The sequence below is a fragment of the Doryrhamphus excisus genome, chromosome 22, assembly GCF_030265055.1.
Source record: "Doryrhamphus excisus isolate RoL2022-K1 chromosome 22, RoL_Dexc_1.0, whole genome shotgun sequence".
NCBI classification, from domain to species: domain Eukaryota; kingdom Metazoa; phylum Chordata; class Actinopteri; order Syngnathiformes; family Syngnathidae; genus Doryrhamphus; species Doryrhamphus excisus.
The window spans coordinates 5,998,392-6,021,283 of record NC_080487.1 but is presented as its reverse complement, the minus strand read 5'-3'; the positions used below and the strand labels follow the sequence as shown (position 1 = coordinate 6,021,283).

Here is a 22,892-nt window from a genome sequence, read left to right as displayed (position 1 = left end):
CGATTATGGTGGAGGGGGTAGATGTGGTAAATGTGTGTGAGAGTCCTGTGGAGGCCTGGGGAAGTCACCCCATCTAGCGCACAATCTTGATGCCTCAGTCCGCAGGATGTCGTTGTGGTAATACAGCAATTTCCACGGAGACGACTGTGAACGGACCACAGACAGAGCCAACAATTAACAGGCGTCTGTGAAGAGAGGTGAGCGTCTCACCAAGCGATGTCCTGGAGATTCCATCCTGGCAATGACCAAATGCTGGTCAAAATGCAAATTTGATTGTTTAAGTTGTCGGCTACTCTGTTTGTCCATCTTGGTTTCTCAATCATGACGGGCAGCTGATGGGCACATTGGGTACATCTCCATGTTTGGGGCAGCGCCTAAGCCCAATCAGCAACAGACCTGTTTTTTGGTTCTGAATAGGTAGATATTTTTGAATCGGCAGGCACAGGACGCTCCATTTCCCCCAACTGTCCGTCACGTAATTGGCAGTGAACTTGAAGCTTGTCTTTGAGAAGATTTTGTCAATTGTGTGGTGAGATCAGTTGTTCAATTCCATGATTTAGATTTGGACAGGAATGTGGCGAGAGGCTCTTAAAGGTACGGCGACAGGGCAAAGCGTTATGTGAGAAACAAAGCACGGATGATAAGGAATAGTAGAGGGAAAAGATGTGACCATTTTTATTGAGAGCAAGCAGAAGATGTCATCCGTAGCTGACTCTGTAGTTCTTTGCTAACGAATACAGTTATGCTGGGCACGTTAATAAAGAATTTCTTGCTTCCACATCACCGTTTTTGTCAACAATCACGTCTGCAGTCAAGGTAAAAGAGACATTAAAGTTTAGTTTCCGTTTCATGTATCATCTATATGCATCTTATATTCTTTTATGCATGTAAAACTATAATTGGAAACTATTAAAAAAAAATTTTCATTGGATTTACATGATTTCTTACATAAAAATGATTTGGTTCGAGTATGTTTTAGTGGGAGTCTGACCATGGTTTAGCACCGCTGTTTGCATGTCAAAGGAAAACTTCACTTTTTGGGAGGAGTTTTGCCTATCATGTCAAGAACTAGGTGTGAGCCGGTCTGGAACCCAAAAAGGCAGACACGAGATGAAACACAAAAAATATTTTTTATAATAAAGGCTGTCCTCACAAAAAAAAATAACATCATCAACTAACACAGAGAGGAAAAAAACACAACAATCAAAAACACCGTTGTGGAATACAGACAGACAAAACGTGACTAAAGCACTAGTGCAAAGAAAAGCACAGCTAACAAAAGGTTAGCGGGCAGGGCAGGACAAAGTAAGAACAGAAAATCACCGTGGAGACTTCCTAGGGGCAGGTACTCGCAACACAGGACAATGTGCCAGAAAGCAGGGTAGTGAGAGTTCATACACGAGGGTTGCATGAGGGACGATCTGGTCTGAGCATGTAGCTTAAGTAGTCAAGGGGGTAATTATAAGCAGGTGTGCTAGGAGCCCCCCCCCACACTGAAAATCTTTATGGGAGACATGAACACACGTTTTTCTCTTTTCTGTGTATCCTAAAGATTTAAAAACACACCTATGCCGCCTATAAAGATTGCAATTAAAACACCTCCATGTTTCGTATACATGCTGTAAGCATGTAGTAACAGGTATAATCATAATGGTAATAGTAATAGTTTTATTTCATTAGAACATGCATCAGATTACAATTGAGTGCATCCCATAATCAGTTCACAGTTCCACATGTCCAAAAGGAGTAGGAAGAAGCAAAGCTTATTAAATCCTACCCCTCCATCTGGTACTTTTACAATCAGTAACTGTTACATTTGTTCACTTCCTGCTTTCCATAATACACTTTAAGGCTTTTTTTTTTTTTTTAATAATGTACCTCGTACCGAAGTAAGAGGTGATATGAGCATCCAATGACATAATGGGTACCATAGTAAGTGTCAATGTATTGATATATATAGCACATCATGACTGGTTCAAGACTCTTCATCCTTGTATTTAGCAAACATCAACTGCTTGTATTGTTTCTTGAATTGGCTCATCGTTGTGCATTGTTTGAGGTCCTTACTCAATCCATTCCATAGTTTGATTCCACATACTGAAATGCTATGGCTTTTTAACGTAGTCCTAGCATAGAAGTGTTTCAAATGTACTTCTTCCCTGAGATCATATTTCTCCTCTCTTGTAGAGAAGTATTGGATGACATTTTTAGCTAATTGGTTATTTTTAGCCTTATGCATTATTTTAGCTGTTTGAAGATGAACTATATTAGCAAGTTGAAGTATTTGTGATTTTAGAAATAAGGAGTTAGTATGTTCTCTGTAGGCGGCATTATGAATTATCCTTACTGACCTTTTTTGCAGTACATTTAGCAAGTGAAGATTGCTTTTATAGTTATTAGCCCATATTTCCACACAATAAGTAAGATATGGTAGAACCAGAGAGCAATAAAGAGTGTGGAGTGATTTTTGCTTTGTTCAATATTGAAATATTTCTGGTCACCTTACGTTGTATATTTGTAATATGAGGTTTCCAGCTCATATTTTCATCTATTGTGATCCCCAGAAATTTATTTTCGTTCACGCTTTCAATGTCCACACCGTCTATTTGTATTTGCTGGTACATGTCCTTTCTGCTGTGATCAAACAGCATGATGACATGATAATTTACAGTATTTTGGTCCTTTTAAGCATCATCGGAATTTCCTTCCTGGGCACACTGATTTCACATTGATTTCCTTTTTACAGTAAATACCAGGAAAAAAAAACAACAAACAAACAGTTTTTGAACTTTCTTTCATTGCGGTTGTCCCTGCCTCTCATCCTCACTCCCTCTTGAGAGTGTCATGTGCACCTGGTGCGGTCTGAAAAACATTCAAATCCACCCTAATTAGACAAGATACTCACACATCTTAATGTTGTTTCCCATTCATCATCTTCCTGGGCTTTCAAAAAAAAAAAAACATCAAACAGAGAAGCCCTGAATTGCCCGTAATAGCACAACACTGTCTTAACAATTAGCTGCTATTCTGCAAGCAGAAAAACAGATGTGCTTCATTTTCAAGTCTGCACGTAGAAAGATTGCCGAGAGTGAAATAACATTTGGATTTATATATTTTCAGAGCACTTGCAGACATCTTGAGGCAACAAGGGCCGATACCCATTTCCCAATATGACTGTGAGAACTTTGCAGCGATGAACGGCTCGCCCAAAGACAACACACCGGTCAGAACCTCATCCAAGAACCACTACACTCCTATTCACACTTCCAAATCCAATCACGGTAAGAGTTCTCCTTTTTCTTATCTCCAATACTCTAAAGCTGAGCTTCTTATCATGAACCTTTAATGATTCATCATAATACAAATGTGACATTTGTATGAGATGCCATAGTTATAAACATATTACAAATACTTGATACCTTTCATTTCAAATCAAATCAAATCAACTTTATTTGTATGACACTTTTCCTGCAAAGAAATGCAACACAAAGTGCTTTACAGAATTAAAACAATTTCCACAGTTAAAAGGAAAAAACAATGAAACAAAAGAACCCACCCTCCATACTAGACCCACACACCCACACACACACGCAAGCACACAATCACACACAGTAGGGAGACATGGCATGACACTGAGGAACAAGGAAACGCCACCTTTGGGGCCGTCCACACTGGGAGGAGCTGCAGGCCGTGCCATCGGAGGACCAGCACCCGGGTCCCCCCGACTCCGACAGACGGGCGGACCCCCACATTAAAGGGAGGAACCCCCAGCCGGCCGGGTTGAAGGGACCCAAGGATGGCACCCCCTCAGCAGACTTGAACAGCCCCCAGTGTGGAGGACCCCCCCTGAGGAAACACTGGAGTTAAAAGCTGAAGACTAAGAGCATAAAATTGGACTAAAAAGATAAAAACATAACACTGGAGTTAAAAGCTGAAGACTAAGAGCATAAAATAGGACTAACAAGATAAAAACAAAACACTGGAGTTAAAAGCTGAAGACCAAGAGCAAAAAATAGGACTAAAAAGATAAAAACATAACATTGGAGTTAAAAGCTGAAGACCAAGAGCAAAAAATAGGACTAAAAAGATAAAAACAAAACACTGGAGATAAAAGCTGAAGACTAAGAGCATAAAATATGACTAAAAAGATAAAAACATAACACTGGAGTTAAAAGGTGAAGACCAAGAGCAAAAAATAAGACTAAAAAGATAAAAACAAAACACTGGAGTTAAAAGCTGAAGACCAAGAGCGTAAAATAGGACTAAAAAGATAAAAACACAACACTGGAGTTAAAAGCTGAAGACCAAGAGCGTAAAATAGGACTAAAAAGATAAAAACATAACACTGGAGTTAAAAGCTGAAGACCAAGAGCGTAAAATATGACTAAAAAGATAAAAACAAAACACTGGAGTTAAAAGCTGAAGACCAAGAGCATAAAATGGGACTAAAAAGATAAAAACAAAACACTGGAGTTAAAAGCTGAAGACCAAGAGCAAAAAATATGACTAAAAAGATAAAAACAAAACACTGGAGTTAAAAGCTGAAGACCAAGAGCAAAAAATATGACTAAAAAGATAAAAACAAAACACTGGAGTTAAAAGCTGAAGACCAAGAGCAAAAAATATGACTAAAAAGATAAAAACAAAACACTGGAGTTAAAAGCTGAAGACCAAGAGCATAAAATATGACTAAAAAAATAAAAACAAAACACTGGAGTTAAAAGCTGAAGACCCAGAGCATAAAATGGGACTAAAAAGATAAAAACATAACACTGGAGTTAAAAGCTGAAGACCAAGAGCATAAAATGGGACTAAAAACTTAAAAAAAGTTTAAAAATATGAGTTAAAAGCCTGATTAAAAAGGTGCGTCTTTAATCGTTTTTTTAAAAGATTCATGGATAATAACTTCAACAAATCCTCATTTTCAAGTTCCAAATGGTAAAACACAAGACCACAACTGTCCAAATAACCCCCTTTATTTGAACACCAGTTTAAATCATACTAAATTGGTTCAAATTTCACATTATGATGGCAATATTATTATTATTACACGCTACCCGTGACTAGAATTACTGGCAGAAAAGTGAACATTGTGTTAATTAAGCCTTGGCTTCATGGATTAGTTTTCAAGCACCTGAAGACACATGATTTGTTTCGGCCTTTCCGTCTTTGTTCTCAATAAAACCCAACTCCATATAACTGTCGTCATATTTTCTCAGCCTTGCCCGCTTTGCTTTAGCCCCGTGCTCATCTTGATGAAGTGGATGGATTTTGCAATTTAGATCAACAGCAGGGGTTTTATGTGGCGTATCACAGCAATGTCAGTCTTTTAAATTCATTAACCCTTTATGTAAGTCAGAGTTATTGGCTCAGAATGTTTACTTTATTTACCTAGTCCCAAAAATGTTACATTTGCATGTAACCCAAAGCCTAGACTCTTAAAAAACATAGACCTTTTCATCTTAAATAATTGAATAGTAATTCCGGGTCAAACGTGAATTTTTCATGGTCACATTGTGATGAAGGCGGCACGGCGGTCTAGTGGTTAGCGCGCAGACCTCACAGCTAGGAGACCAGGGTTCAAATCCACCCTCAGCCATCTCTGTGTGGAGTTTGCATGTTCTCCCTGTGCATGTGTGGGTTTTTCTCCGGGTACTCCGGTTTCCTCCCACATTCCAAAAACATGCTAGGTTAATTGGCCACTCCAAATTGTCCATAGGTATGAATGTGAGTGTGAATGGTTGTTTGTCTATATGTGCCCTGTGATTGGTTGGCGCACCCTAGGGTGTACCCTGCCTCTCGCTCAAAGACAGCTGGGATAGGCTCCAGCACCCCCGCGACCCTCGTGAGGAAAAGCGGTAGAAAATGAATGAATGAATGAACATTGTGATGAAGTTTCACAACATTCAAACAACCATTCACACTCACATTCATACCTATGGACAATTTGGAGTCGCCAATTAACCTAGCATGTTTTTGGAATGTGGGAGGAAACCGGAGTACCCGGAGAAAACCCATGCATGCACGGGGAGAACATGCAAACTCCACACAGAGATGGCTGAGGGTGGAATTGAACTCGGGTCTCCTAGCTGTGAGCTTATTGGGTTGATTTGGAACTTTTTTTGTCCACTCGTGATGGCAATGAAATGTTCAAGATTAGCCCTGTGATTGGCTTGCAACCAGTCCAGGGTGTACCCCGCCTCTTGCCCTAAGATAGCTGGGATAGGCTCCAGCACCACCCTTGTGAGGATAAGCGGTAGAAAATGAATGAATGTTCAAGATTAAACACTCTTCATGCAGAAAATAATCATAGAGCTTACTTATTTGTCCATATAATGTACTGTACATGAAAACTGTGAAAACTACAGTATTGGCGTCTTTTGTGTATGTGTATACTATGTTTACCTACTCAAGGTAAATTTGGCGACCTTTGGGAGGGAAAAGAGTACGGACAACCCTGTACTAAAGCCTTCACAAGCACCCGCAAGTTTACAGTCATGTTTGCCTGCAAATTTCTGCATTATTTTGTGCCTTTTTTCCTCCAAAGCCCGCCCACAATGCTAACCTTTCAGCTGCATAATCCTCCAATGTTAACATCCTGCAATCATCAAATTTGAGCAGGAGAGCGTGAAGGCGAGAGCGTGGCAAAGGGAAAGGGAGTCTGCAACAGCAGATAATTACAGTGTGGTGAGGTAAACGCAGCCCTACAGTGTCTGACAGGGTGGAAGTGACGACCTCGCAGTCACACACTGGGTGAACCAGTTTCTCACAGTGTGTGACTTAACCCCTATATTAAAAAAAAATGTAAGGGGATTAGTAATTGTGAAGAAAGTATACATTTGAACATGCATCAGATTACAATTGAGTGCATCCCATAATCAGTTCACAGTTCCACATGTCCAAAAGGAGTAGGAAGAAGCAAAGCTTATTGAATCCTACCCCTCCATCTGGTACTTTTACAATCAGTAACTGTTACATTTGTTCACTTCCTGCTTTCCATAATACAGGTTTTTTTTGTTTTTTTTTAAATTGATTAATTGTTTAAATAAAACGTGAATAACTACTAATAATAAATGAATAAAATCAGAATTAATTATGTAAAATGCCTTGAAAATCTATATATATATTTTTAATTTGTTCACTTCCTGCTTTCCATAATACAGGTTTTTTTGTTTTTTTTATTGATTAATTGTTTAAATAAAACGTGAATAACTACTAATAATAAATGAATAAAATCAGAATTAATGATGTAAAATGCCTTGAAAATCTATATATATATTTTTTTAATTTGTTCACTTCCTGCTTTCCATAATACAGGTTTTTTTTGTTTTTTTTATTGATTAATTGTTTAAATAAAACGTGAATAACTACTAATAATAAATGAATAAAATCAGAATTAATTATGTAAAATGCTTTGAAAATCGATATATATATATATATATATTTAATTTGTTCACTTCCTGCTTTTCGTATCTCCTATCTTTTAAGTATCATCCGCACAGTCCGATTATCCTGACAATTTTTCTGGTGGGTTGGGGCTTCAGACGGGACGTGACTGCATACCCGCCTTGGCACCGGTATCGCCCCCTCCTGGTTGAAAATTATAATTGCCGTATCTCCCTTACACCTTATCCGATCGCACCGTTTTTTTTTTTCCTGGCGGTACCCCCGACTCGCACGTACCCCCGAGCGGCATCGGGGTGCGAGAACCCGCTCATCACAGCTTGCAGTTTTAATTATTATTTTTTCCAGCTGCTAAAGTAGAGGACAATAAGACCTGACGCTAATTATGTGTGCCTTGTTTGTGGAGAGTGGTGTGTCTCCGCGGGGGGGTTTGAGCCATGATGGAAAAAAAAAGCAAACCTGTGAATACAATATTTTGCTTAACCTTTCGTGTGAGTTTCTACCAAATCATTGTGAGACGTTTGTCACATTTAAGTGCGTGGATAAGTAAGTTCCCATCACAAACTGTTACTGTTGGATAGGACAGAAATGCAGAACATGGTGCATATTTTCAATATAGGTGGGGTTTGTCTTACATGTCATTAAACTTGGCCTCTTTGTGCCACATTGCTGCCTGTCAGTTGTCTGCTTTCAGCCTTTTCTTGCTGCTTGTTGTGGACTCTTGTTGTCACTTCTCATTCACTGCACAGTTCAAAGGTAAGGGTCAGTAGACATACTGGACATACTGGACATACAGTACAAGGTGATATGCAGCATGCCTTCTGGATGTCAATTGATTTTAGAGTGAGTGAGTGAGTGAGTGAGTGAGTTCAATTCCACTCTCGGCCATATCTGTGTGGAATTTGCATGTTCTCCCCCGGTTTACTCCGGGTACTCTGGTTTCCTCCCACATTCCAAAAACATGCTAGGTTAATTGGCGACTCCAAATTGTCCATAGGTATGAATGTGAGTGTGAATGGTTGTTTGTCTATATGTGCCCTGTGATTGGCTGGCCACCAGTCACCTCACCTGAAGACAGCTGGGATAGGCTCCAGCACCCCCGCGACCCTCATGAGGATAAGTGGTAGAAAATGAATGGTTATTCTTATCACTCTTATCATTAATGCATTAATTAATGCTATTAATTAAAGCATTTTAATGAGATGCAAGTGCCGCTACACTGAAGCAAGGCACGTGGATTTTGTTAACTAATGTTGGCTTCATGGCCTAAAGCCACAGTGTATACAGTATCCATTCATCCATTTTCTATGCCACTTATCCTTATTAGGATCGCAGGGGTATGCTGGAGCCTATCTAGGGCCTAAGGTCTTTGGGGGAGAGGCGGGGTACACCCTGGACTGGTGGCCAGTCAATAGCAGGGCACATATAAACAAACAACATTCATACCTACAGACAATTTAGTGTCACCAATGAAGCTAGCGGGCGACAAGGTGGTCGAGTGGTTAGCGCGCAGACCTCACAGCGAGGAGACCAGGGTTCAATTCCACCCTCCGACATCTTTGAGTGTAGTTTGCATGTTCTCCCCGTGCATGCGTGGGTTTTCTCCGGGTACTGCGGTTTCCTCCCACATTCCAAAAACATGCTAGGTTAATTGGCCACTCCAAATTGTCCATAGGTATGAATGTGAGTGTGAATGGTTGTTTGTCTATATGTGCCCTGTGATTGGCTGGCGACCAGTCCGGGGTGTGTGAGTGAGTGAGTGAGTCTTCCATTCAGTCTCCAAACCTGCAGAGGTCTTTACATGACTCTTTCATTCTATATGCAGTTAGTTGGAAATTGAAATGGAAATTCTTTGGTTGTAATTATTACATATTGTGTGCCTTGGAGTATCACATGGTTCTGTGTCGGTGCACTGTGCATTATGTTGTTTTCACCCCATTATCTCTTCACGTCTGGATTCAACTATGATCCAGCACAGTGAGGATGCATCTTTTTTTCAACCCGCAAAAAAAAAAAAAAATTACCGTTTGGATAGGGCCTCAGGTGTGTACCGAACCATGATTACGTGATTACGGCATACCGTTACACCTCTACTAGTGACACATAGTGTGTATTCCAAAGCCCAGAGTTGTGTTTGAGTCTAGTTTAAACATATGGTGCCTTGTTTTCACATTGTGGCCCTTGTGGAAGGCATTGTACCCTTGGCGCGCTGCAAAAAAGCGCTGTGTCTCTGGAACAACATAATGTTTTTAAAACCCGTGCCAGAAGCAAAAACTGTGCAGACAGCATAATATGATCTCATCGCTGTGAGCATTGCTTTTTTTCCCCATTGGTAGCCTTGCTACATCTTTGGGGGGGACCTTTTCTAGATGCGAGTGTAAACACAACACACCCTGCAGCCACAACAAGGACTAGTCCTTGAAAATGAGAAGCAGACACCTTCACAGGACTACGCCTTCAGTTAAAATAAACAATAATCGCATCTCTGAGTAGCGCACTCTCTGCACTCATTTATTCACCATATTCCACAGGCAATGATTTACTTCTTTTTCTCTCAATTGCTTTATTTCTTCATATGCAAAGAGACGAAATACATAGTTTGCAGGCGGTGAAAGTATCAGGAATTAAGAAAGGAAAAAAAACAGAGTCCCATGAAGCTGCTTTGCAAAAACAGAGTCAGTCAAACCCAGCTGTCTTCGGGCGAGAGGCGGGGTACACCCCGGACTGGTCGCCAGCCAATCACAGGGCACATATAGACAAACAACCATTCACACTCACATCCTACCTATGGACAATTTGGAGTCGCCAATTAACCTAGCATGTTTTTGGAATGTGGGAGGAAACCGGAGTACCCGGAGAAAACCCAGGCATGCACGGGAAGAACATGCAAACTCCACACAGAGATGTCGGAGGGTGGAATTGAACCCTGGTCTCCTAGCTGTGAGGTCTGCGTGCTAACCACTCGACCACCGTGCCGCCCGCTAGCTTCATTGGTGACATTGAATTGTCCATAGGTATGAATGTTGTTTGTCTATATGTGCCCTGCCATTGACTGGCCGCCAGTCCAGGGTGTACCCCGCCTCTCCCCCAAAGACCTCAGGCCCCAGATAGGCTCCAGCATACCCCTGCGATCCTAATGAGGATAAGCGGCATAGAAAATGGATGAATGGATACTGTATACACTGTGGCTTTAGGCCATGAAGCCAACATTAGTTAACAAAATCCACGTGCCTTGCTTCAGTGTAGCGGCACTTGCATCTCATTAAAATTCTTTAATTAATTGCATTAATTAATGCATTAATGATAAGAGTCATAAGAATAACCATTCATTCATTTTCTACCACTTATCCTCATGAGGGTCGCGGGGGTGCTGGAGCCTATCCCAGCTGTCTTCAGGTGAGGTGACTGGTGGCCAGCCAATCATAGGGCACATATAGACAAACAACCATTCACACTCACATTCATACCTATGGACAATTTGGAGTGGCCAATTAACCTAGCATGTTTTTGGAATGTGGGAGGAAACCGGAGAAAAACGAGGAGAACATTCAAACTCCACACAGAGATGACCGAGGGTGGAATTGAACTCAGGTCTCTTAGCTGTGAGGTCTGCGCGCTAACCACTTGACCGCCGTGCAGCCATGAGAATATGTTTCATGTTTTTCTTTATCTTCCTGTTTATGTACACACACATGTTATTAGCCATTTTTGTGCTGTTTTTTTTGGAATATGGGAGGAAACCGTGGAGAATATTCAAACTCCACACAGAGATCGCCGAAGGTGGGATTGAACACCGGTCTCCCAGCTTGTGAGGTCTGCGCGCTAGCCACTCCTAGCCTTTTACGTAATCAATGAAATAAATTAGTTACCACCGTTAACACGTCATTTTTTACAGACCTGTAGCTAGGGAGACAGACTGTTATATTGAGTAATGACTTCCTGCAATTTTCCATGGGTTGATGTGCTTGTTGTGGCTTTTCTCATAGCTCACGGTTGGCTCCTGTCTAACAAAGAGTGAAGAGAAAAAATATATTGCTATATAGAATGTGCATAGGCGAGGAGATGGCTAATCTAAAACGAGAAGTTAAATCTGTCTTTAAATGCCCGGAAGTCCAATGCTGTTGTGTTTGAGCTTGTGAAGGACTTCTTCTGGAGGCCTGGAGCCTCGAGCAGATTTCGTATGTCAGTGCATAACCTTCACTAATATTTGTCAAATCAAATGGAATAATGGACATAAAACGTTATATACTGTCTTTTCCTGACAGTTACACCTCTTGATCATGTTGATTTGATGAAACCCGGTACATTTTATAATGGTGCAGGGACAAAACAACAGACGTGGGTGAGAATATCGCCTCCTCAGTCAGACGCAATTACCATATCACACAGGCTCTTAAACACCTCCCCCTTGGCTGCAGCCGCCCTGCAGTTAATACTGCGTGCATCTTAAACCTGTGACATCAGCTACTCCCACTTCCTCTCCCATGTTAAAAACAACATTTCTATGCTGACTGCATCAACACTTTTAATAGAATCTTCCTTTCGAGTGCACCTGTGTTAATCCTCAGCATCGGTGATTCCACCACCGACGTATTTTCCCTTCCTCAATGTCATTATTGGCCGTATTATACAGCTAGACCTTTGGCCTGCTGAGTGTGCATGTACAGCACTTACTGCTGTAGCTTCGTTGAAAGACACAACCAGGGTGGGCTTCCGTGTGGGAAGACTGCGAACACAAAGCTAACATCTCTATCTCTATGTCATCTATCTCTGGTCTGTGTCCACTCCAATATCGCCGATATCAGCCCATACCGATAAGTGTAATTTGACATATGGTAATGTTAATGGTTTTATTTCATTTGAACATGCATCAGATTACAATTGAGTGCATCCCATAATCAGTTCACAGTTCCACATGTCCTAAAGGAGTAGGAAGAAGCAAAGCTTATTAAATCCTACCTCTCCATCTGGTACTTTTACAATCAGTAACTGTTACATTTGTTCACTTCCTGCTTTCTTAATATAGTTAAAAGTATTTTTTTTTTATTTTTGAAATGAAAAAAAAAATTTCTATTTATTTATTTTATTTTATTTTTGTCACGTACCCAAGTACGAGGTGATATGACAATATAATGACATATTCGGTACCATAGTAACTGTCAATATAGTGATATATATAGCACATCATGACATATATCCTGCAGTGGAATGAACACATAAGTGTTGTATACAGCATTTTTTTAATATCGATTTTTATGATTGGGACAAAAACCTGATACTGATGTCGACCGATTTTTATAATGACATCCCTAATTATGACTAATTATGACACAATAATATAAAAATACAAGAGTCCAAAGTAAGTAGAAGTAGAGAACGACACCAACTCCCTAAGAAAGCTGCTGATTGTTAACAAGGTCAAGAAAAGTCAAAACTGTGCAAAACAGGAAATTGATATACCAAAATAAGATAAGCACAATAAGAAGGAAATGTCAGTAAAAAAAGGAAAACCGAGTCTGACTTGTCTTGTGGAACATGACAGTAAATTTTCTCATTACTTGCTCATGTTATTCACATTAAATTATGACTTTTTTCTTTATTTTATGAATTTTTCTCTTCATATTGTGATTCTATTCTTGTAATATGACTGCAGATGTTTCCATTTTCGCTGTTTCTTTTTTAATATATTTTTTAGAATTTGACATGAGCCAGTAAAAAATCAGCCACAGGCCACAAATACCCCCCATGCCGTTCTTGTGACACTCCTGGTTGCTATTTATGATATTTTTGGAAGGTTTTTTTTTGTTGTTGTCATCTGGTGCTACATAGAAAATACAATTTTAATCAAATTAACTTGACCTTATAGGGCCGTCCCCCTAATAAAATGATTAAAGGGGGAAAGACTGCATTCAAGCTTAATCGACCTTGCAGTCGGGTATCACCTCCTCTCAAAGGCAGTCACGCAGCACGCAGTCTGCTGTGTTTATAAAGAAAATGATATAATGATACATTTTTGTTCGTATCTCAAATGTAATACAGAGCGAAGGGTGTCCTGTGTGGAATTCTGATTAAAAAGCATTACCATATGAAACCTGAGAGTGACCACTTCATCCGCTGCATGCTCAATTTCATGGCACATTGTTGAGGTGAAATTCTCCTTTGTAGCAAGGACATTGAATTCATGGTGCGTAGCCTCTTGCCTGCAGGCTCACCACGCCGCCTCACCTTAATAAGAGAACGTGGACAGCAGCATAGGGGCATTCCTTTTGAAGTGTCTATCACGTTCAAGGAATGTCGCAGTGGGCCATGGTGTGGCCTACCAATGACTGAAGGGACAAATGTGAAAGATTGGCATGTTAGCAAGAGAAGAAAAGAAGGCATTACATGCAAATGGTGGTGGGAAGAAGTTGCTTCAATGTGTGCTGGTATGTGGGGTGTTGACATTGACTGTGTGAATACAATCAAATTGGTAATTAATGGTAATGGTAATGGTTTTATTTCATTTGAACATGCATCAGATTACAATTGAGTGCATCCCATAATCAGTTCACAGTTCCACATGTCCAAAAGGAGTAGGAAGAAGCAAAGCTTATTAAATCCTACCCCTCCATCTGGTACTTTTACAATCAGTAACTGTTACATATGTTCACTTCCTGCTTTCCTAATGTAATTTAATTTTTTACTTTATTTTTTAATTTTAATTTTAATTTTAATTTTAATTTTAATTTTAATTTTAATTTTAATTTTAATTTTAATTTTAATTTTAATTTTAATTTTAATTTTAATTTTAATTTTAATTTTAATTTTTTTATTTATTATTTTTTCTCCCGTACCGAAGTACGGGGTGATATGACCATCCAATGACATAATGGGTACCATAGTAAGTGTCCCTAAGATCAAATTTCTCTTTTCTTGTAGAGAAGTATTGGATGACATTTTAGCTAATTGGTTATTTTTAGCCTTATGCATTATTTTAGCTGTTTGAAGATGAACTATATCAGCAAGTTGAACTATTTGTGATTTTAGAAATAAGGAGTTAGTATGTTCTCTGTAGGCGGCATTATGAATTATCCTTACTGGCCTTTTTTGAAGTACATTCAGCGAGTGAAGATTGCTTTTATAGTTATTAGCCCATATTTCCACACAATAAGTAAGATATGGTAGAACCAGAGAGCAATAAAGAGTGTGGAGTGATTTCTGATTGAGAACAAATTTTGCTTTATTCAATATTGAAATATTTCTGGCCACCTTATGTTGTATATTTGTAATATGAGGTTTCCAGCTCATATTTTCATCTATTGTGATATCCCAGAAATGTATTTTCCTTCACCTTTTCAATGTCTACGTTGTCTATTTGTATTTGTTGGTACGTGTCCTTTCTGCTGTTACCCAACAGCATGATTTTAGTTTTATTTAGGTTCAAGGACAATCTATTATCATCAAACCACCACCAACATGGATGCAAGTGTTATGAATGGTATTCATTTCTGATTGCAATCATGTTTATTCAAGATATGTATGTTGTGTATTTGTATTCCAACAGGTCACTATGGCAAAGAGAGCGTGCGTAGCAGTGGCGGAGCAGACCTTCATAACTTCATCTCTTCTGGGTTTGTGACGTTGGGGCGCGGCCATCAGAAAGGTAACACATTTCTCATATTACTGGACAATGTGTAACTGAATACCTCACAATGTGTGTATTGCTGAATCAAAAGAGAGCCAATCATTGAAGTCAAATGTGTCTTGAGTTTGCACACAACAAACAGCAATGATGAGGGTGGAGAAACGTGAAGTTCTGCACATTCATCCTCCACATCCTTGCACACACGGAGCCATTAGTGAGACACCAAAACTATCCCTTGGGTAATACTTTGTTTAGTTTGCATCCATGTTGGCCAAGTTCTTCTGATTTATTCTCATCCATTTTGGCTCTACAAATCGTACATGGTGTGTGTCACCGTATGGGACGTTGCAAGGAGCGAGCCCCTTCGCTTGATCCTGTTTTGCTGGAATGTTTGTACCAGAGTGAGGATGCAGGTTGTGGCTACAGTATATACACTATATGTATGTGTATTAGCGTGCATCAAAAAACACAATTATTGAATTTTGATATGGCTGGGTACTAAAAGTGTTCCAATATATGTAGAAACAACACATTCAAAATATTTTTCCAATACATGATTATTTAGGGGTGTTTTTGTGGAATAAAGTGGTGAACAGTTAAATGGTCGCCATGGAGATTTGAGGTCAGCAAAGACTGCAGCTCAAGAACTCTAAGGTGACATTTATGTTTTTGTTGTTGGTATCTATCAAATTTGTGGTTTTGTCTTTGTAATTTGAATGATTTGTAGTCATATTTATAGGTATTTAGTGATCATTGCCTCTACTGTAGCTAACATTAGCTAGCTACAGTTTGCTAATGACAGTTAGCTAATAGCTGAGCAAGGATAACATCAACAACAGTAATATAGAGTAGACAGTATTACAGATGCCTCATATTTATTGAGAGTAGTACTGTAGTACTACATAATGTGATATACACTTGTCCATTTATTATTTTAGGCACTGTTTAGTGCTCATTGCCGCTACTGTCGCTAACATTAGCTAGCTACAGTTTGCTAATGACAGTTAGCAAATAGCTGAGCAAGCATAACATCAACAAGAGTAATATAGAGTAGACAGTATTACTGATGCCTCATATTTATTGAGAGTAGTACTGTAGTACTACATAATACACTTGTCTATTTATTATTTTAGGCACACAACAACTAGTTCCTTTCAGACTAGCAGTCGCAGCTTGGTCTTTGGTCTGGGCCCCCTTTGATAACCCTATAGAAAATGATGCTGTATAGAAGTTCATTGTACTCAACATTTCCATGTCAACTTTTTGGCAATTAGACTAGAAATTGCACATTTTCTGAAATTTTACAAAAGTTTATGTGTGAGGTGGCACCCCTAAATGTCAATGGATTTCCTCAAAACTTTGCAAAAGACATTTTTATGTTTATTAGAAAAAAAATGGAATGCCAGCCAAATTGATATTATGGATTTAAAATTTCCCATTCAAATTTGATGCACCCTAATTTGTATATATACTCTGTATACTGTATATGGAAATAGGGATGGGTATGGAATTTGGTACCCGTTATAGGTATTGGCCGACTGTGGTGGAGTAAGCTGTAGCTGGGTTATATCCTGACGTTTGTGTGCACCTAGCACGTCGTGTAAGGCTGTGTTACGTGTTATGTTTCACTCACATAATGTGTGGGCATCGTACGATACTTGTTCGACTGCAAGATGGGCATACTGGCTTCCTACGGCACCGACCTCCTGGGGTGTGAGTGTTGATATTTAAAAAAAAAAAGATTAAAGAAACACCTTTTTAATCAGGCTTTTAACTAATATTTTTAAACTTTTCTGATGTTTTTATCTTTTTAGTCCTATTTTATGCTTTTAGTTTTTAGCTTTTAACTCCAGTATTCCTCAGGGGGGGTCCTCCACACTGTGTCGGGTCTGCTAAAGGGGTGCCATCCTTGGGTCCCTTCGACCCGGCCGGCTGGGGGTTCCTCCCTTTAATGTGGGGGTCCGCCTGTCTGTCGGAGTCGGGGGGCCCGGGTGCTGGTCCCCAAACATTGTCACAGATAAGATGCTTTTTCTAAATACCAAAAAAATATATTAAAAAAAATCAAATATATGTATGTCAACAAATGTCAATAGAAAAAAAAAGTCATGAGAATGTTGTGTATAGATTTGTGTGGGAATTGGTTTTATTCACGTCTGCTATTTTCATGCCCAGGAGCATATTTTTTTCATGCGTACTCATATCGGCACAGTGTTAGAAGGAGCAAAAAAGGGAAAAGGCTGCCGGTTTCCCTCCATCTCCATGAAATCCATAAAGACACACAAACAGGATTAGGCTGGATGAAATGTTTATGTTATCCACCTAAGGTGTCCAAATTTGTTTTTTTTTTTGCCTGCAAAATATATTTTAACAAGAAAGAATTTACAGAGGTAAGACATATTTTGGCTTGTTTATTGTAAAATTATAGTTGTTTCATTTTTGCTGTTTTTTTTCAATTATTTCAACTTTTTTTCTCAATTTTCCACTCATAATTATGATTTTATTTAGATAATATTTTGGCTTTATTCTCATAACATTTTCTCATAACATAACACATTTTCTAAAAATATATATAATGTATTTAGTTCTGTAGTTCTTAATTAAAAAAAATATATATTTTAACTTTATGCTACTCCTTTCCCCCCATAACTTCACAACATTATTGTCAATAATTTATTTTTTTAATATTACAGCATTAAATTGTAAAACAAAATATCGCTAGATTACAACTATTTTCAATATTTGGATTTTATTCTTGTAAAATTACAGTTGTTTTTGTTTCATTTTTGCTGTTTGTTTTCAATTATTTCAACTTTCTTCTTCTCAATATTCTCATAAAATTTTCTCATAACATAACAATTTTTAAAAAATATATAATGTATTTTGTTCTGTTAAAAAAATCTGTTAAAATATATATATTTTTTAAAATTATTTTAACTTTATGCTACTCCTTTCCCACCCTACAACATTATTGTCAATAATCTTACAACATTAAATTCATTCATTCATTCATTCATTTTCTACCGCTTTTTCCTCACGAGGGTCGCGGGGGGTGCTGGAGCCTATCCCAGCTGTCTTCGGGCGAGAGGCGGGGTACACCCTGGACTGGTCGCCAGCCAATCACAGGGCACATATAGACAAACAACCATTCACACTCACATTCATACCTATGGACAATTTGGAGTGGCCAATTAACCTAGCATGTTTTTTGGAATGTGGGAGGAAACCGGAGTACCCGGAGAAAACCCACGCATGCACGGGGAGAACATGCAAACTCCACACAGAGATGGCCGAGGGCGGGGACCGAACCCTGGTCTCCTAGCTGTGAGGTCTGCGCACTAACCACCAGACCGCCGTGCCGCCCAACATTAAATTGTAAAACAAAATATCACTAGATTACAACTATTTTCAATATTTGGATTTTATTCTTATAAAATTATTGCTGAAATATTTTTGCTCTTTTTTGTCACGTGTTCTTGTTAAATTATATTTTTAGAAAAAAAGGCCCCTTAAAATTTCCACATCAGCATCCGTTCATCTTTTTAGTTTTATGACTGGGGACTTGTGGATTAATGACTTCATCAGACGGTTTATTGTTTCACTCATCCAGGATTGGTGGATGAATCCTATATCATTCATCCAAGCTGGTTAACTTGTGGGGGGGGGGATTTGCTCGCTGATGAGGTGGAGTCGGAATGAGGTTAAGACTAAGTAAGCAGTCAGGTTGAATATAAATCATAGCAGAGCTTCATTATTTTTTGAAGAGGTTTACGCAGCTTGGTTTGCTCTGGCTGAGGGTAACAAAGCTGGAAAGGAAAACTGCAAACACATATTCATATTCATTTTCCTCTTTCACTGCATGCTGTTTGTTTTTTTTTTGCACAGATTGTGTTCATTTTTGCCACATGATAAATCAGGTTTTGTCGCCATGGTATAGTCTTCCAGCTTGATTCAATATGGTGCATGTTATGGTCTATTAAATGATACAGGAAGATACAGGAGAATGTGTTTGCTTGATAATTATATATATTATGCTATATTCCATATGCTATATGTTATATAGCAAGCTCATTGTGTGTGTGTGCGAGCCTGTATAAGCCATGGGGAGGACAGGTGAGGTTACTAGGTAATAACATCACAACATCACATCAGCTGAATGCCTCACATCTGCTTTCTGATATTACCAAACAAGCAGATCAGACGCGAGTGCTGGCGAGGAAAAACGCAAGTCCTAATTTAAAGCCTGAGAATTACTTTCCCTCATGTCAGCCTCCCAGCCTAAATCTACTCCAAGCAATGCTTTTCTCTCTTTTCAAGGATGTTTGCTTCATAGCGTACTCCATCACAGACATGCAACCCCCATAAGACACACCTACACCATTTAATGAGATCCAATACAAGAGTTGCATCTAAGGTCTGCCTTCAAATGAGGATACACTTTTGTTGTGCCGCTATTGGCCTTTGGAGGATATGCTTCCTTTAGATCGAGGCTATCAATTTACTATCGAAAAGATATATTGCAAAATTTGAATTGCAATAACATCTTGTTAACTCACTATACCGTATTTAAGCTGCACCCACACTAGTCTACTAAGTCACATGTTTCCATGTTGTGACATGGGGTACCAGACCAGACCAGACATCTTGAATGAATGAGCTTGCAATGGAACATGGAACCTGGCCCAGAAAGATGCACTGTGGTGGGACACAATCTCCGGGTAGCCGGTATGCTGCCCTGGAGGTTATTTGGATGAACACATGGTGCAGTACGTGTGTGTTGACATGTTGTTTGGTAATGGTAATGGTAATGGTAATGGTAATGGTAATGGTAATGGTAATGGTAATGGTAATGGTAATGGTAATGGTTTTATTTCATTTGAACATGCATCAGATTACAATTGAGTGCATCCCATAATCAGTTCACAGTTCCACATGTCCAAAAGGAGTAGGAAGAAGCAAAGCTTATTAAATCCTACCCCTCCATCTGGTACTTTTACAATCAGTAACTGTTACATTTGTTCACTTCCTGCTTTCCTAATATAGTTTAGGTTTTTTTTCATTTTATTTAATTTTATTTTTGTCACGTCCCGCTAAATTAAATTAAATTAAATTAAATTAAATTAAATTAAATTAAATTAAATTAAATTAAATTAAATTAAATTAAATTAAATTAAATTAAATTAAATTAAATTAAATTTTTTGTCACGTACCGAAGTACGAGGTGATATGACCATCCAATGACATAATGGGTACCATAGTAAGTGTCAATATAGTGATATATATAGCACATCATGACTGGTTCAAGACTCTTCATCCTTGTATTTAGCAAACATCAAGTGCTTGTATTGTTTCTTGAATTGGCTCATCGTTGTGCATTGTTTGAGGTCCTTACTCAATCCATTCCATAGTTTGATTCCACATACTGAAATGCTATGGCTTTTTAACGTAGTCCTAGTATAGAAGTGTTTCAAATGTAGTTCTTCCCCGAGATCATATTTCTCCTCTCTTGTAGAGAAGTATTGGATGACATTTTTAGCTAATTGGTTACTTTTAGCCTTATGCATTATTTTAGCTGTTTGAAGATGAACTATATCAGCAAGTTGAAGTATTTGTGATTTTAGAAATAAGGAGTTAGTATGTTCTCTGTAGGCGGCATTATGAATTATCCTTACTGACCTTTTTTGCAAGCTCCAGACTGCATCTTCCGTATGTCCTGTACAACTGCAGTTATATGCAGCCAACCTGTGCTGCATACAATACATTTACTTTAGACATGACTATTTTCAGCATTATATCCAAAACATGCAAGAATGAAAAGGGGTTGAAAATATATAGCTTCTTTCTTTGAAGGCAGTGTCCATGCTGCTTCCCATTATTGCTCCATGCCCATGCAAACTAAAGCCCAATTGCAGGATGAAATTAATTGTTATTGTCACAGAGGAAGTTTGGTGCATGTTTATATTCACTCACCGTCACGGGGCAAAACTGCACTGTAAATCAATGTCACATTTGCACACATATTTCTCTGCACTGCCGAGTGTTTAAAGAGAGCAAAGCTGTGCTTGCAGATGGATGGAGAGAGAATTCTCATGACTGATGCTGTTAGTTTGCAACTCGCATGCCCTCATTCATCAAATGTTTGAAAGTTGAAAGTTATTTTTCCATCTTGTCAGTCTTGGTCATAGGTAATCTCCACCAAGCTTCTATACTTCTACAGAAGCGATTCTTTCACATGCAGCCATTTGTCTTTAAAGCAGTCTGTTTTGTTTCCTTCATTTTTTTATGAAGTAGTGAAGAGGCCTGCACTCTCTACAACCTATGTAGTACATAGATTATCCTCTAAATATCCACACGTGTATTCCTCCATTTAGTCTTAGACCAATGATGAGCAAACTATTCGACTTGCAGCACAACAATGGGTTCTATCTAGAGTAATACTAAATACCATTACCATTACCAAACAACATGTCAACACACACGTACTGCACCATCCATGTGTTCATCCAAATAACCTCCAGGGCAAAAAAAAAATATATGTATATATATACGTATATGTACGTGGTATATATAGGAGGAAGTCGTTACACAGCTGATTCAAGGAGGGAGGAATCCCAGGAAGTAGCAAATAAATTATAAATTTTTATAAATATATATTATTATAAATTATTTTGAACATAAAAACATTCAAAATACAACAATCCAAGCAAAATGCGATACAAAAAACAAAAATAAATAACTTCGTACTTCGGTACGAGGTACATTATTAAAAAAAAAAAAGCAAACAAATAAACAAAAAAAAAAACCTTAAACTGTATTATGGAAAGCAGGAAGTGAACAAATGTAACAGTTACTGATTGTAAAAGTACCAGATGGAGGGGTAGGATTTAATAAGCTTTGCTTCTTCCTACTCCTTTTGGACATGTGGAACTGTGAACTGATTATGGGATGCACTCAATTGTAATCTGATGCATGTTCAAATTAAATAAAACCATTACCATTACCATTACCACTACAATTTCAAATATTTACATATTTGCTACTTCCTGGGCTTCAGATGATTTCCTCCCTCCTTGAATCAGCTGTGTAACGGCCTCCTCCACATGTTTGTAATCAAAACAGTAACAGTAACGGTAACAAACACACAAGTCTGATAAAATACCACTGTTCTGGAGAACTGGCTCACATAAAGCTTACTTCGCCGTCCTGCTTCATCACACTGGCTTGCTCTGTTCTGTGCGAAAGCCCTGTCTTCTCAGAGGCGCTGTGATGCGCTTCCTTGTATTACCGTAATGTCATGTAAATCTCTAGGTTCAGAAATCGTTGGTATTTCCATCACACAAATGGTTCAAAGCATGTGATCTTTGCCTAGTATTAGATGACATTTTTAGCTAATTGGTTATTTTTAGCCTTATGCATTATTTTAGCTGTTTGAAGATGAACTATATCAGCAAGTTGAAGTATTTGTGATTTTAGAAATAAGGAGTTAGTATGTTCTCTGTAGGCGGCATTATGAATTATCCTTACTGACCTTTTTTGCAGTACATTTAGCGAGTGAAGATTGTTTTTATAGTTATTAGCCCATATTTCCACACAATAAGTAAGATATGGTAGAACCAGAGCAATAAAGAGTGTGGAGTGATTTCTGATTGAGAACAAATTTTGCTTTGTTCAATACTGAAATATTTCTGTCCACCTTATGTTGTATATTTGTAATATGAGGTTTCCAGCTCATATTTTCATCACTATTTGTGATTTTAGAAATAAGGAGTTAGTATGTTCTCTGTAGGCGGCATTATGAATTATCCTTACTGACCTTTTTTGCAGTACATTTAGCGAGTGTAACGAATCCTTAAATCCATTGTCCGTT

The 22,892-nt window shown here is 38.5% G+C and overlaps 1 protein-coding gene across 6 annotated transcripts in view; it reads left to right on the top strand.

The window, feature by feature from the left end:
- The window catches only part of LOC131109241 (protein shisa-6), a 96,921-nt gene that overhangs the window by 5,071 nt on the left and 68,958 nt on the right, over positions 1–22,892 (top strand). For all 6 annotated transcript variants that reach the window (XM_058060981.1, XM_058060980.1, XM_058060978.1 and 3 more), the window contains exons 3-4: positions 3,121–3,281; positions 14,948–15,046. In XM_058060981.1, the coding sequence (XP_057916964.1) occupies positions 3,121–3,281; positions 14,948–15,046 (260 nt within the window). The remainder of the gene's footprint in view (positions 1–3,120; positions 3,282–14,947; positions 15,047–22,892) is intronic.